At 41.1% G+C, this 15633-nt stretch overlaps 1 protein-coding gene across 4 annotated transcripts in view; it reads left to right on the top strand.

Moving 5' to 3' along the window:
• The window catches only part of MGAM (maltase-glucoamylase), a 103116-nt gene extending 90961 nt beyond the window's left edge, over positions 1–12155 (top strand). For all 4 annotated transcript variants that reach the window (XM_022579303.2, XM_022579320.2, XM_022579294.2 and 1 more), the window contains 5 exons: positions 5967–6091; positions 7221–7309; positions 8631–8680; positions 9276–9446; positions 11164–12155. In XM_022579303.2, coding sequence (XP_022435011.2) covers positions 5967–6091; positions 7221–7309; positions 8631–8680; positions 9276–9446; positions 11164–11238 — 510 coding nt within the window. In that variant the 3' untranslated portion in view covers positions 11239–12155. The remainder of the gene's footprint in view (positions 1–5966; positions 6092–7220; positions 7310–8630; positions 8681–9275; positions 9447–11163) is intronic.
• The last annotated feature ends 3478 nt before the right edge of the window (positions 12156–15633 follow it).

Raw genomic sequence — 15633 nt, 5'->3', positions numbered from 1 at the left:
GTGGCCTCTCCCGTTGTGGAGCACAGGCTCCGGATGCGCAGGCTCAGCGGCCATAGCTCACGGGCCCAGCCGCTCCGCGGCATGTGGGATCTTCCCGGACCAGGGCACAAACCCACGTCCCCTGCACCGGCAGGTGGACTCTCAACCACTGCGCCACCTGGGAAGCCCGGCAGGTGGATTCTTAACCACTGGAGCACCAGGGAAGTCCAGAGTTTGATTCTTGAGGAAGAATCGTAGGTAGTGTCCTCCTCTCCTGACTTTTCTGAGCAGAGCAAAGCAGCAAACTAGAAATACAGCAAAAGGATAACAGCAGGAGGACAAGAGGCAGAGCGTGCTCTGGGCCCTTTCAGCCAAGCCATTTGTAGTGGGACTGGGTGAAAACCCTGCAAGGACAATGGAAATTTTGTTCCTTCTCTTCTCTGTCTTATGGAGCCCTGAGTCCTCCCTGACATGCCCTTTTTTCCTGAGCTGGATCTGTCGTCTGGTTGGCAGTAGGTTAAGACTGCTCTGTGCTTCCCAGTGAGGGCTTTCTGGGAGGGAGCAGCCAACTTCCTTTAAGTGAGTGAAGCCTTTGTCCTGAGTTTGCATGTTGACTGGCTTAGTCACTAACAGGCAGTCACTCTGAGTACACTGAGGCTCCTGGGTGCGGGGCCAGGGCCAGGGTGAAGCAAGTAACGTGCCTAGGGCACACGGTTTAAGGAGGCACTCCTTTTTAAGGCGGCCCCTGTGTTTGCAGGACGCTGACAGTAAGTGCCTTCTTAAATGGTGCATCCTAGGCACCTGACACATCTCACTCTAGTCCCAACCTTGCCCAGGTGCAAACCACCTTACTGAGCTCTGGGTGCGGTATATACTGGAAAAGTTTCCCTATGGAGTTCACCATCTAATCTGGAGCTAATATTTGCATGTTATAAACACTAATACATAGGTACATAATTATATATACCATATAAAAGAAAGTGAAGTGTGAGGGCTATCAAAGAAGAGAAAAGTTTCCTGGAATTGCTGGTTTTATACATGGCTTTTAAATAGAAAATAGCTTTTTTTTTTTAACATCTTTATTGGAGTATAATTGCTTTACAATGGTATGTTAGTTTCTGTTTTATAACAAAGTGAATCAGTTATACATATACATATATCCCCATATCACTTGTGTCTCCCTCCATCCCACCCTCCCTATCCCGCCCCTCTAGGTGGTCACAAAGCACTGAGCTGATCTCCCTGTGCTATGTGGCTGCTTCCCACTAGCTATCTTATTTTACATTTGGTAGTGTATATATGTCCATGCCACTCTCTCACTTTGTCCCAGCTTACCCTTCCCCCTCCGCATATCCTCAAGTCCATTCCCTAGTAGGTCTGCGTCTTTATTCCCGTCTTGCCCCTAGGTTCTTCATGACCATTTTTGTTTGTTTGTTTTTTAGATTCCATATATATGTGTTAGCATACAGTATTTGTTTTTCTCTTTCTGACTTACTTCACTCTGTATGACAGACTCTGGGTCCATCCACCTAACTACAAATAACTCAATTTCATTTCCTTTTATGGCTGAGTAATATTCCATTGTATATATGTGCCACATCTTCTTTATCCATTCATCTGTTGATGGACACTTAGGTTGGTTCTATGTCCTGGCTATTGTAAATAGAGCTGCAATGAGCATTGTGGTACATGACTCTTTTTGAATTATGGTTTCCGCAGGGCACATGCCCAGTAGTGGGATTGCTGGGTCGTATGGTAGTTCTATTTTTAGTTTTTGTTTGTTTGTTTGTTTGTTTTAGGTACGCGGGCCTCTCACTGTTGTGGCCTCTCCCGTTGCGGAGCACAGGCTCCGGACGCGCAGGCTCAGCGGCCATGGCTCATGGGCCCAGCCGCTTCGCGGCACGTGGGATCTTCCCAGACCGGGTCACGAACCCGTGTCCCCTGCATCGGCAGGCGGACTCTCAACCACTGCGCCACCAGAGAAGCCCCTATTTTTAGTCTTTTAAAGAACTTCCATACTGTTCTCCATAGTGGCTGTGTCAATTTAAATTCCCACCAACAGTGCAAGAGTGTTCCCTTTAAATAGAAAATAGCTTTGATTGAGTCTTTCAACTTTTTTTGTTTCTTTTTGAGACAAAACAAAACATAGGAAGCCAAATGTTGATGGAACAAGCCATTTAGAAAAATATAAAATTTTGATGTTTAATTAGAATCAAGTAGTTTTGAGTAGTTTCATCAGAGGCTATCTGGCCCACAAAGTGTAAAATATATCCTATCTGACCCTTTAAAGGTGAAATTTGTTAATCCCTATTCTAGAGGATACACAAAGTGTATGAGACCTATTTCACCATCTGGTCATGTGAAAAGGAACAAGTTAAGGAACCTACTGTATAACACAGGGAACTCTGCTTAATACTCTGTAATAACCTAAATGGGAAAAGAATTTGGAAAAGGAATAGATACATGTATTTGTATAACTGAATCTCTTTGCTGTATACCTGAAACTTACAAAACATTGTTAATGAACTATACTCCAATATAAAATAAAAATTAAAAAATCATTCGAGGGCTTCCCTGGTGGCGCAGTGGTTGAGAGTCCTCCTGCCGATGCAAGGGACACGGGTTTGTGCCCCGGTCTGGGAAGATCCCACATGCTGCAGAGCGGCTGGGCCCGTGAGCCATGGCCGCTGAGCCTGCGCGTCCGGAGCCTGTGCTCCGCAACGGGAGAGGTCACAACAGTGAGAGGCCCGTGAACCAGCAAAAAAAAAAAAAAAAAAATCCTTCGATATAAGGAACACTGTGGAATATTAAAATATAGTGTAGAAATTTAGAGGAAGAAGAAATGCAAGTATACTGGTTAAAGGATGGAAGATATCAGAGGAATATGGACTGGAAAGGTACCCTGAAAGACAGATAGGGTGCCAAAAAATTAGCAAAGTAAAAATCCCTCCACTGGTAAAAATTCAAATATTGGAAAAGGGAAAACGGAAAGTAAAATTCACCATTCTCCCTGTCTCCCAATCCTTGGTCCCCCTTCTAAAGCTAACCCCCATTAACAACCTGTTATATATCTTTGCTGATAAAAATTTGTGCATAGATTAGCATATGTGTATTCTTTTTTTATTTACACAAATAATATCTTACTGTGCATACTATTAGACCCCTTGATTAATTCACCTAATAACATATCTTGAAGATCTTTGTATGTCAGCACTTGAAGCTCTTCCCCATTCTTTTTAGGAGCTGTGTTATGTTCCATTGTATGGAATCATTTAGCAAAGCACCTCAGTGGATGGACAGTTAGGATTTTAATTTGTTTTCTTGTTTTCTTTTTATAAGTAATGGTGCAGTTCTGTAGGAAATGTCACGGAACATATATCTTGGTGTAAGTTTTGGTCAGTGAATTTGCTGGGGTAAAGTATTTGACATTTTGACAGATGTTGGCAGATTGCTTTCCAAAAGGTTTTATCAGCACCCAGTCCCACTGACAGTTTACAGAAGTGTCAGTAAAATATACTCAATACTTTAAAAGATGAAGAGGAAGGACGTATTTCAGATGTTAGCAAAAGCATGGAAAAACTTGCACCTGGTAAATAGGATGGAAACTTCGGCTCTCCACTGGGAGCAGATGATTCAGTCAGATCCTGTTTCTGAGCTGGGTTTTTTTGGTGTCACACAGGTTATTATATGCTTAAGTGAGGTAGGAATTTATGTATAGTTCATATAATTCCTGTTTCTACAGTACCTAAATTTTCACCTCTTCCATTCAACAGAACATTGTTAAACCTAAATTTCCACCTTGTCTGTTCAAGAGAGCATGTCTTGCATGTGCTCCACTCCCACCCATCACCCAGTGGTTTTCTGAATTTCTAGCCAGAGAAGATGCTTAACACAAGAATCCTCAATAAAAGTTGGCAAAATTTCAGAAACAACTTACATTCCCATCAGCACTTGATAAGAGTGTTCATTTCCCTAAGTCATTGTCAGCTTTGAATATTCATTTTTTAAAATGTTTATTTTATTTATTTATTTATTTTTTTTCTGGTACGCGGGCCCCTCACTGTTGTGGCCTCTCCCGTCGCGGAAAACGGGCTCCGGACGCGCAGGCCCAGCGGCCACGGCTCACGGGCCCAGCCGCTCCGCGGCATGTGGGATCCTCCCGGACCGGGGCACGAACCCGTGTCCCCTGCATCGGCAGGCGGACTCTCAACCACTGCGCCACCAGGGAAGCCCCTAAAAAGAAATTGTAAGGTGCAATCTAGGAAACCACCCAGAAAGCAGAGCAGAAAGGGAAAGAGATAGAAAGCAGGAGAGGGAAAAATGAGAAAGTCCTACTTGTCTTGAGAGCTACCACTATAGCTTGTAGACTGTCTGGGAGCGGGAGAGGCATGGAATTACTCTGACTTGTCTTACTGATTACCTATTTTAGTGAAGATTAAGAGCAGACAGTGTGTGTTAATTAAAGTTTTGATCTACTTCACTCGTGGCCATTTTGTTTATTTGTTTACAGGGTAGAATATATATTGGATTTTTAAAACCGTGCTTCTCAATCATATTCAGTGACTATGCAGTTAATGAAAATTCCCCTTTACAAAGTCACATTAGGTTGTCATTTCTTATTTTAATAATGCTGCTTTTAGATTTGATCTTATAGTCATGTCTTTATCGATATTTTAACAGGAATTTTTTAGGCTAGCCTGGTCAGAAACTATTTAAAGGAAACAAGCCTGTGACTCATTAGGTCCTGGAAGGGAAATCATGAGAAGGTAGCATATCATATTTAGCCACAATGTATAGTAGAATGAAAAAAAAACACTGAGAGAAATCAAGAATTTGGTAGAAATATAACTGACGGTTTCACATGTATCAAGTTTCACTTGAAGGTAGGACAATCAATGGAGGAAAAGTCCAGCATTCGTAAGATACTAGAATAAAGTGTCATTAGAAAGCATATAACTCAGTTTTCTCATGATATCAGTAAGAAAACTGAAAAAGCCCAGAGATGTGGGCTGGAATTTGTATTAAGTCCTATAGACTTATAGACTCCTGAGGCCCCCTGAGGCAGGCCCACGAAACAGAGTCCACCCCGGCGAATGTGATATAGATTGAATCTGCATAAAATGAACACCGGGGACCAAAAGTGAAGAAGTGTGATGGCAGCTGTGCTCCTTACCTCTAAAGTGGTGATTCTCAAAAGGAGGGACCTACCTATCAGGGGACATTGGCCATGTCTGGAGACATTTTTGGTTGTCACAGTGTGGTGGGAAGTGGGGGAGATGCATCTAGTGGATGGACACCGGTCAACATCTAGAAATCACAGAACAGTGCCCACAGCACAGGGTTATCTGGCCCAGAACGTCCACAGTGCTGAATTCGAGAAGCCTTGCGCTAGGCTGAGAACGTGTGGGAGGACGGTTTCTTAGGAATCGAGGCTTATGGCCTGGGGTGAGAGATGCTTCTCCCTGTCACAGGCAAGATCAAGATGTGAAACATAAAGGAAGATGTAATGAGTTAAAGATAAGGATTTGTGAAGTAAGGCAGTTCACTTTAATTATTTCTATCAAGTAGGAGTCAAAGGTGTTAGTGAGGGTGGGGTGGGGGGCAGTGGAGGGAGACGGAGGCGGAGAGGGGACAAAACAAAGGGAACGTGTCTTTGGGGGAGTGAATTGGGAGCCGAACAGAAAGAAAGAAGGCTCGCTCAGCCTCCTCTAGCGGTGCTTCCTACGCAGAAACAGGATGTGGGGTAAGGGTAGGGTGAGAGGCAGCTGTGATCTCATGGGGTGTGTACAGCAGAAGCCCCCAAAGACAAGAGACCCTGACGTGATGCCCTGGCAGCAGCTCTCGATCCCGTAGAGCAGCTGGGCGAGCGTGGAAAAGTGTGATAACAGGTCCTGAACAGGCAGCAGGTTCTGAGCGTGGACAAGATGTCTGGTAAATGCATCATTCGGGCAGATGTGTTCTCTCCATCACCTTCTTCTGGCCCACAGGGTGTGGACATTCAAGCCCGGGGAGAGTGGAAGTCCTTGCCAGCGCCTCTTGACCACATTAATCTTCATGTCCGTGGGGGCTACATCCTGCCCTGGCAAGAGCCTGCACAGAACACCTACTTAAGGTGAGGGAGGGCGGGCGCCACATTTCTCCCTTCCACGCCTGGCAGCCCAGATCCTGGTGAAGCCCACCGATCTGTAAACCGCACCCTCAGGCCCCAGAGCACTTTTACTAAACAGTTTTGTTTGCTTGCTTGCTTACTTGTTTGTATTTTAGCCTTTTTTGGATTCTGTACTCTGAACAATTCTTAATTACCAGCTATTTTAGATCTAAGTGGGTGTGCTATTAGGTCTCATTAGTGACATTTGAGGTGGAAGTCAAACAGGAGAGCAACCATGGTTCATGCTAGTTTTAAAAGACTGGATCATAATTGACTCTTTGCTAAGAAAATTACTGCTGAAAAATTGTGTAAGCCATATGGCAACTGAGGCTGAGATCCCTTACATGCGAGATTTTAAAATTCTAGACCTAACATATAGCCTATGTATTCTAGACCTATATAATAATTGATAATAGCCGACAGCAGGTGAATGCTTGCTCTGTGCCTAGAACTGTACTAATATGGAGATTTCTATTTGGAGATTATCTATTTTTCCTAACAAAAGGAAAGATAAGCCCTATGGTGTAAGTACTGTTATCATCCCCATTTTTCAGATTAGCAAAGAGAGGCTTCAGGAGGCTAAGTGATTAACTCAGAGTCACACAGTTAGTAAGGAGTTAAGCAGGGACTAAAATCCATGTATGTCTGATGTCAGACTAAAATTCTTGGAGCCCTACTCATTTTATCGCAAAAATTCTGTTGAAAACTGAAGAACTTAGGACATCTGTAAACAGAACTCACTGTACATGTGGACATTAGGTCATGAAAAAAGAAAGATTGAAGCACTAGGCTTTTCCTCACAGTGGAGAAAGGAAGGAAGCCATTGAGTTTGCTTGTAGCTTTTTGTAGAGATTGTAGATCTCCTATGAGCTTATACAGCCTTAAAGGAAAATTCCCTTTGATTCATTCATTCATTCCTGACATGAAGTTGTAGAGCTTATGGAGACAGAACTAGAACTAGATCCCAAGTCTCCAGAATCCCAGTACCCAGTCTTTATATCATGAATCAACTTCCTTTATGTTTTTATGAAGAAGCTTGGTTTGTGGCTGTGGCTTTGTTTTTACCCAAAGTCTCTTTCCTCTGTCACTGCAGCCGTCAGAAATTCACAGGCTTCAAGGTTGCCTTGGGTGATGAGGGGACTGCTGAAGGTTGGCTCTTCTGGGATGATGGGCAAAGCATTGGTGAGTAAGGGCCACCTCGGATTCATTCATGTCAATACCATTGGCTAGGTTCCTGGATACCTTATAGGGCTGCTATTTCCTTTTCTGTGTTAAGACAATCGTGCACTTTTAAATATGGCCATTTGTTACTTTTAAGTGTATAATACATGATCCTTGTGCCTCATGCATATGAAGCTTAACTCTGAATCTCTCACCGTTATCCAGCTGTCCTAATCCACTGTGGAAAACAGCAGTGTAGGAGCCGTAGGGGGAGTTGCTTTGTAGCCAACTGAGCTATACTTCCATATCTGGTTTATGTTCAAGGGCACATTCCCTAATTACATGTCCCAGTGAGAGAGGCAGTGCCTCTATCAGCTGTGCTATTTATTGGGGGGAATCTTCCATTAGGAGTTTACAGGAATTAGTAACCTCTCAGGAGGATGTCTCAAGCACCATTAGTAATTTCTAGGCCCAGTGATACCCAATAGAACTTTCTGCAGTGATGGAAATGTTCTATATCTGTGTTGTCCAATATGCTAGCAAGTAGGCATATGTGGTTACTGAGCACTTGAAACATGACAAGTGCATCTGAGCAACTGGAGTTTAAATTTTATTTAATTGTAATTAAGTTAAATTTAAATAGCTACGTTTGGCTAGTGGCTCCTATCTCAGACAGCACAGCTCTAGAGGATAGCCAATGCCTTCTGACCGAGTGACCAGCAACTTAGAAAGAGGCAAGTGTATGGGGAAGAGTGAGAAAGCCACCGAGGTAGGGTGTGGGGCGGGAGTACCTGTAACAAAGCTCTGGCTAGTCCACCTTTAAGGATATTCTCCCTGGACCTGTGGCATAAATTAAGGATAAAGGACAAAGAAGTCTATTCTCTGGAGATGGCATTTAAAAAATTGCCTAAAACCTCTCAAGATAAACTGACCAATTACACACCAGTCTTGGTGTTTGTGATGTGGTGTGCATGCACGTACGTGCAGATATGTGCGTCTCTAGCAGAAGGAGTCTGGAGATTCCGAGGCGACTACCAAGATGTTGGGAATCACAGACCACAAGAAAGAGAAGTGGACTAAGTGTGGTGTTAGAAAACTATACTATATGAGGCGACTCTCTTAGACAGAGGCATCTGTATACACTCACTTCAAACATTTTGTGTAAACTGAGGTTGGAGCCAGAGTCTGACTAAATCTCCCAAAACGGAACTCTGTAAAGAAGAAAAACAGGATAAAAACCCAAACAAAAATCATCCCTACTTTCTCAACCAAGGTAACCAGGTAAGCAATTAGAATTCTAGAGCATGTTCCAGATCATGCTTACTTTGTTCTTTGTTTGCAGATACCTATGGGAAAGGACTCTACTACCTGGCCCACTTTTCTGTCAGCCAGGTGAGTGTGACTGGGACTGTGAAGGGAGAATATAGAGTTCTACTAGCTTACGAAGATGCTGGGAATCATGACATGAATCCACCTAGAATTCCTTCACTGTTCATCTTACTAATTTGCAACTTCCCCATCCTCTAGACTTCAGATAGAGATATAATATGCTCCCCGGAAGTCTTCTGTGATCAAGCCCATTCATATTTCATCAGTAGCTTATTCCAGTTCACCAAGCACGGATGGACAGGCTGTTTCGATGTTTCCTAGCCCTTGTTCCTATGTCACCTTGGAACGGTCAGCGTATTTTGTGACTTCCCCACATGTGGAATATAAGGTTCCTGATAGCTGAGATTCTTTGTCTTCCTAGAATTGGGATGATTCTAGAGACCCTGCCAGTGCTTAAGCAATGCAGGTTTGGATGGTAGTTGACAATAGGAGATAGAATGCTAAAATCATGGTCTCACCATCCAAGGTCACAAGAAGGGGGGGCTCTTAAGTTATCTCACTTCATGGTCTACATTTGTGCCTAAAAAGAGGTTGTGAAAAATTTGAACAAATTTTGCTGTTTTTCCCCCCTCTGGTTTCTTTTATCTCCAATTGACAGAATACAATGCACAGTCATGTAATTTTCAACAAATACATCAGCGATACAAACCCTGTGAAACTGGGCTACATTGAGATCTGGGGAGTGGGCAGTGTCTCCGTTTCCGGTGTCAGCATCTCTGTGAGCGGCGTGGTTATAACACCCACCTTCTCCTACAACTCTACAACACAGGTTTGTGACCAGTGAAAAGTCCAAATGGTATTTCCCAACCCTGAGCTACCTAGGGCAGCTCCTTCCTGCTTCCCTTCCAGATGATACCCTCTCCTGCAAAGCCCTTCCCGAATCCCTCTGTGTTCCGTGTGTCAGAGAGGACAGCACGGAGATGAAGGGAAAATTCAGGGTTTATCATCATTTGGAATTGATGGTCTGGATCCTTACTTGTCATGTACGTCTTCTTGTCTGCAAACCTATGTAAAACTTTGTCTTTGCCTCAGAGATCTACTTCTCAAACAGCTTGAACTACCATATTTCATCAATTATAAGACACCATCAGTTAAAATTTGCTCCTTTATTTCCCGTGCCACAAAGAAAGAAAAAGTCTTACAAAAGTATGATTCTGTGTTTTCCTATCACTTAAAACTTCTATTTTAAAAATATAGAAAGCTTTACAAAATTTCTTTAAGCAAAGATTTTTATCATTTTACTATGATACTACAGAGGAAAATGTTGGGTGGAGATACATGGACATTGATAAATCTGCATCAAGGTAATTTAGGAGAGGGAAAATCTAAATGTGAAGAAATATTAGAAATATCTTAACTGTTTTATATCATTTAAGTTTTTCTTTTATTATGTAAATTTCTAGGTAAATATTTTAAATTATTTTATTTGATTTATTATTATTTAGAAGAAAAATATGTGGCCCGAATTGGTTAAGATATTTCCTCTGAACTATCAAAGGTGTTGGTGATACATCATTTCATAAAAATTCTTTCACTGCTGTCTATGTAATTTTCTCCAAAGCCACTAAGATCCTTTATACAAGTTTTCATCGTAGCATATTTTTTTGATTTTACTGTCAGCCAAGATACATATTCCTTTCTAAAATGATTCTTAAGTGGTTTACAGTCCATCCATTCATAACACCAGTAGAAGCAATGAAGTTCACACGTGTACAAACCGTTGTCAGGAGGGCTACTTGTTCACAGTAATTCCAAGCCTGTTGATTGTAAGACACATTCTGATTTCATGAATGTTAAATATGTGAAAAATCTGCACCTTGGGTTTAATGCAGTGTTGTGGTTCCAATACCTAGCCTCATGGTAAATGGGCTCTTTCCTTGTGTGCTTACTTCTTGCTTTTTTCAGAACTTTCTTTTTTCATAATCCTTCCTGATTACAAAGCCTGAAATGAAAGTTTTCCTTCATTTTGTATTTTTTATTTGTTTCCTCATTTTTGTGGTTTTCTTGTCAACCAACTTCCCCAACTCGACCAAGAGCTTATAAAGGACTTTGCCCAATTGTGTTGCTGACAAACAAGCTAACTACTGCACATGCGGTGAAACTTTATGGAAAGTATTTGCCTAGAAAAAAACACTGAAATATCAGACTCTTACTGGGTAATCATCAAGGCACCATAAGGGAAGAGGAGAAGCAGGCAATAAAAGGAGGGCTCCGAGGAGATTTTCTCCAATTTGTGCAGTTGTTTCTCTGCAGTGGTTGTGTATTTCATTATTTAGAGTCTTGTCGTCTTTTCCCTACATACTGAATGATTTTTGTACTCCAAGGGATTAAGAAATACCCTTCTCACCTGAAAATCTGAGGGCAGTCTGGAAGCTAGGCAACGACTTGTGAAAGTGTGTATGGACCACTGGCTTGTATCTGATTTGCTTGACTGCAGGAAACTTCAATCACCAGATGCCCAATGCTTTTTCTTTGGTTCCCAACAGGTGTTAAACATTGATGTGACCAGCAGAAACCTCAGCTTACACAATTTCACTTCATTGACATGGAGAGCACTCTGAATTTTTAGAGCAAGATCCTAACTACGAATGGCTTTGATACTACTTATACTTCATGCTCATAAAATTATTGTGTGTTGCCAGATCGTGCCCAGTACAGCTAAAATATTTTCTTGGTTTTGTTTTATGTTCTGTCTGTGTTTTAGCCCTGTGCTATAGGCAGTAGGGAGGTGTGGAAAACTGCGGGTTACCTTGATGTCTCTCTGTGATTAGTATGGTACTGATGGCTAAGCATACATATACTGAAGACGCACTGGGTCCATGATGAAGCATGTGTGCGTGTATATGTGTGTGTGATTAGGGGATGGGCCCACTCTTGCTAAATATACAAGCTACAGCTTTCCAGGATAGTTTGGATCCTAGAGCTAACTAACTCATCAAAAAAGTATCCAGAAAGAACATCTGCCAGGTAGTTATAGGGAGATGGGATAATTTGCTGAGAGCATGATATAAGGGGAAGAAAAGGCAAACGTAGGGAAGGTAAGCAGGAAAGATGAGAGAGAACAGAGCATGAGGATAAAAGTGACCATGACAAGTAAGAAGATAACATACAAGTATTAGGAATAGCAGCCTCATGGGAAGGAGAAGGGAAGAGCTAGCTCATTTGAAAACAAGAGGAGGGGCTGGGGAAATCCTTAGCCTATGGGAATAGGGCTGGGGTGAGATTTAAGCAGGCAAAGTTGAAGGAAGGAATCTGAATGTAAAAAATAACTTACTTTTGCTGTGGTGTGCTTTGAAATATGTAAACCTTATTTCTCTACTCTGTGCCTGATGTATATAACCACAGTTCACACAAATGCATGCAACTCATGTGCCAACTAAAAATAGGCAAGCACATTTACAAAAGATTTTGAATTTTGTGGTAATTTGACCGTGGGTAATCTCACTTCGGCAATAAAACTTCTTTCTATTCAGCAAAATCCCTTTTGAATTTGTCTTGTTCTCTTCGGCATCAGAGTTCCTGCAGGCTAATCCACCAAAGAAATGATCAGGTTTATGGTTATTTACCCTTTTCCTTATGCCTCTGGCATGGGTTTTTCTTAGAGTTAGGTTTGTGGGAGGGTGTGCTTGGATGTTTGTTGTTTTTTTAATCATCATAGAAGTTACTATACTTGGTAACATAACTCTGGCAAAAACAGAATTTGCAACACTGTTGGTTAAAACACTAGGTGGTTAGATTTTGGGAGAAAGAAATTATATACTAATGTTCAACAGGGATATTTACTTTTAGTATTACTTGAAAATGAGTGTATTAGAGATGAATGTGTTTACTTTCCTACGTCTTTTTCTATCTTTCCCTTTTTTTATTGAAGTATAGTTGATTTACAATTTTGTGTTAGTTTCAGGTGTACAGCAAAGTGATTCAGTTTTATATATATATGTGTATATATATAACTTTTTCAGATTACTTTCCATTATAGGTTATTATAAGATATTGAATATTGTTTCCTGTGTTATACAGGAAATCCTTGTTGATTATCTATTTTATATATAGTAGTGTGTATCTGTTAATCCCATACTCCTAATTTATCCCCCCTCCCTTTCTCCTTCCTTCCTTCCTTCCTTCCTTCCTTTCTCTCTTTCTTATACCAGGAAGCCAGATTCTACTTGTTTACTCATGTGTCAGTGCCTCCATAAAAATAATATAGGTAAATTAGCTTAGTATTCTAATTATCAAAATAAGAGGCTTTTGGATGAGAGCTTGCACTAACTAGGCAACTAGTGAAACATGGAAAAACAACCACAGGAATCCTTTGATCAAAAAGATGGGAAACTTGTCAGCTATCCTTTGATTAACCCAGGAAGGCTACCAGTAGGAAAGGATTATTTACTTGATATATGAGAAATATTTTATGTTATCATCAAGGACATATTGCTAGAAGTTGGCTCTGGTTGCTACAAAATGCTCAAGGAGAAGATTTCTTACTAGAGAATCCTGATTGCCAAGTCTCTGAGTGAAGCATGAAAGGCTTAACATTTGTAGCATCAAGGGCCCTATTGACAGTCTAGTGGCATCTGTGGAACCCCTCCTAAGAATGATGTTCTTAAATGCATAAAGTAAAATGCATACTATTGTAAAGGAATCCTATTATATTAAAATGCAGTTATGCAAATATTTAAAAAATTAATATAGTAATACATGAGGTGTTTTTAAAAATTATCACATTAAATAACAAGATCTAGCAAGTGGATCTAATGTCATAACGTCAGTGTGATGAGCAGCATAAACAATATTTTGAGATATCTACAATTTTTTTTACACTTTATTTTTAATCGACGTATAGTTGATTTACAATGTTCTGCCAATAGCTAACTTCACTGTTCCTTCTTACTAATGAAAAATGGTAAGATACTGGCTCACAAGCTTGTCTCTTCCCTTCAAAATGTCTCTGTTACTTTTTCATTGGTCAACACAAGCATGTGACCTAATATCTTCCAGCTGCTGGTTAGCAAGAAGGGATGGTGAAGGTAGCTGTTTTCTGCACTATAGGAAACACATTATAGCTGGGATTGTCAGTTAGCATTTAAAGTGAATGATGTCACAAGTGCACATAGGGTGTGGGGAGTTAAGAGTAAACTGTCACACAAAGAATAGAAAGATTTGTGTAACAATAAATCTCCTTTCTTGATCTTTTGCCAACATACTGTCCCAATTCGAAATGAGATCCAGGTGCATTTTCCCTTTTTACAAAGGCTCTCTTGTACTAAAGCAAAAGATACGGTGTCTATGTCATTCTAGGAGTTTATAGAGGCAGAAACCAAGTTTCTGTGCATGCTTGTGTGTGTGTGTGTGTGTGTGTGTGTGTGTGTGTGTGTGTGTAAGTTCACGCACATTATTTTATACGGGAAACATCATATTTTCTGCCAGTGAAATTAATCCAAGGGTACACTATAGCTTGCAGGCTGGAGGCTCTCTGCTGAGAGTGGTCAAAAACTCTTGCTTGGAAAAGCTGACATTTTTCTAAATTGACTTTTTTTTCTAGGTAACTGTGTGCCTTTAAAAAAAAAGTTGCTCCATTTTCATACTCTTTTTGTATAGATCTTATGCTTGTTTCCTTTTTTTAAATTAACATTTTTATTTTGAAATAAGTGTGGAGAAAAGTTGCAAAAATAGTATAAAAACTTCATTATATTCTTCACCCAGATTTCCCAAATATTATCCATAAACTATAAATTATTTACCATATTTCCTCTCTCTCACACACGTGCACACGTGCGTATAATTTGAGAGTTTGTAGACACAATGTCTCAACATCACAAAATGCTTTCGTGTGTATTTCCTAAAACACAAGGACATATTCTTACATAACCACAATATAATCAGCCAAGTCAGGAAGTTAACGTTCATACAATGCCACCATCTAATGCACACACGTTAGTCAAATTTCACCAATCATCCCAATAATGTTCTTTACAAAAAACATTAAACACCAACAATGACAACAGCAACAGGTAGTAATTTGGATGAGGAGCACATGGTGCATTCATTTTAACTGGATTTTTGTTTTTGTTTTTGTTTTCGTTTTTTTGCGGTATGTGGGCCTCTCACTGTTGTGGCCTCTCCCGTTGCGGAGCACGGGCTCCGGATGCGCAGGCTCAGCGGCCATGGCTCACGGACCCAGCAGCTCCGCGGCATGTGGGATCTTCCCGGACCGGGGCACGAACCCGCATCCCCTGCATCGGCAGGCTGACTCTCAACCACTGCGCCACCAGGGAAGCCCTGGATTTTTTTTAGGTTTACTCTGGACCTATACCTCAGCCCCTCTTTTTCCTTCTTGGTTTTGACATTTTCACAATTACAAGTCAGATCTTTGTAGAATATTCCTCATTTTGGGTTTGTCTAATATTTCCTCATGGTTATAGCGAGGTTGTGCATTTCTTGGACAGATATTACGTAGAATTGATGTTATGTGTTTCCTGGTATGCCTGTCAGGAGGCACATGATGTCTGTCCATGACTGGTGATGCTAATTGGCTTACTTCCTTGAGGTGGTGTCTGCCAGGTCTATCGTAAAATTACTATTTCCTCTCATCATAATTAATAAATATATAATGAGATACTTTGAGGCTATGTAGCTATTGGGTTACTCTCCTATTTTGTCACCCATTGATGATTCTTGTCTGATTCAATTTATTACTATACATGTATTAAATGGTGATTTTCTAACTTCACATTTTTTCCTCTATATTCATTACTTGACCTTAAAAGGGCTCTTCTTTCTTTGCTATTTATTTTTTGAGTGATGCTTGGTAAATAGCTTCTTCCCTGAGCCCCCCCCAGATGCACCCCTTCTCTGAGATCCCCACACATCCTCACAATCCAGCAACTAAAAGTCTAACTCTTGGAAATCAGGGGGCTTCCAGGGCTCCTCTTCACTGGCGTTCACTTGGACTGGTC

The sequence above is a fragment of the Delphinapterus leucas genome, chromosome 9 (genome assembly GCF_059928025.1).
Source record: "Delphinapterus leucas isolate spDelLeu-1000000601 "Yukka" chromosome 9, BTC_Dleu_Yukka2, whole genome shotgun sequence".
Classification (NCBI taxonomy): domain Eukaryota; kingdom Metazoa; phylum Chordata; class Mammalia; order Artiodactyla; family Monodontidae; genus Delphinapterus; species Delphinapterus leucas.
Note: the sequence above shows the minus strand (reverse complement) of the source record. Positions and strands in the feature narration are given on the sequence as shown.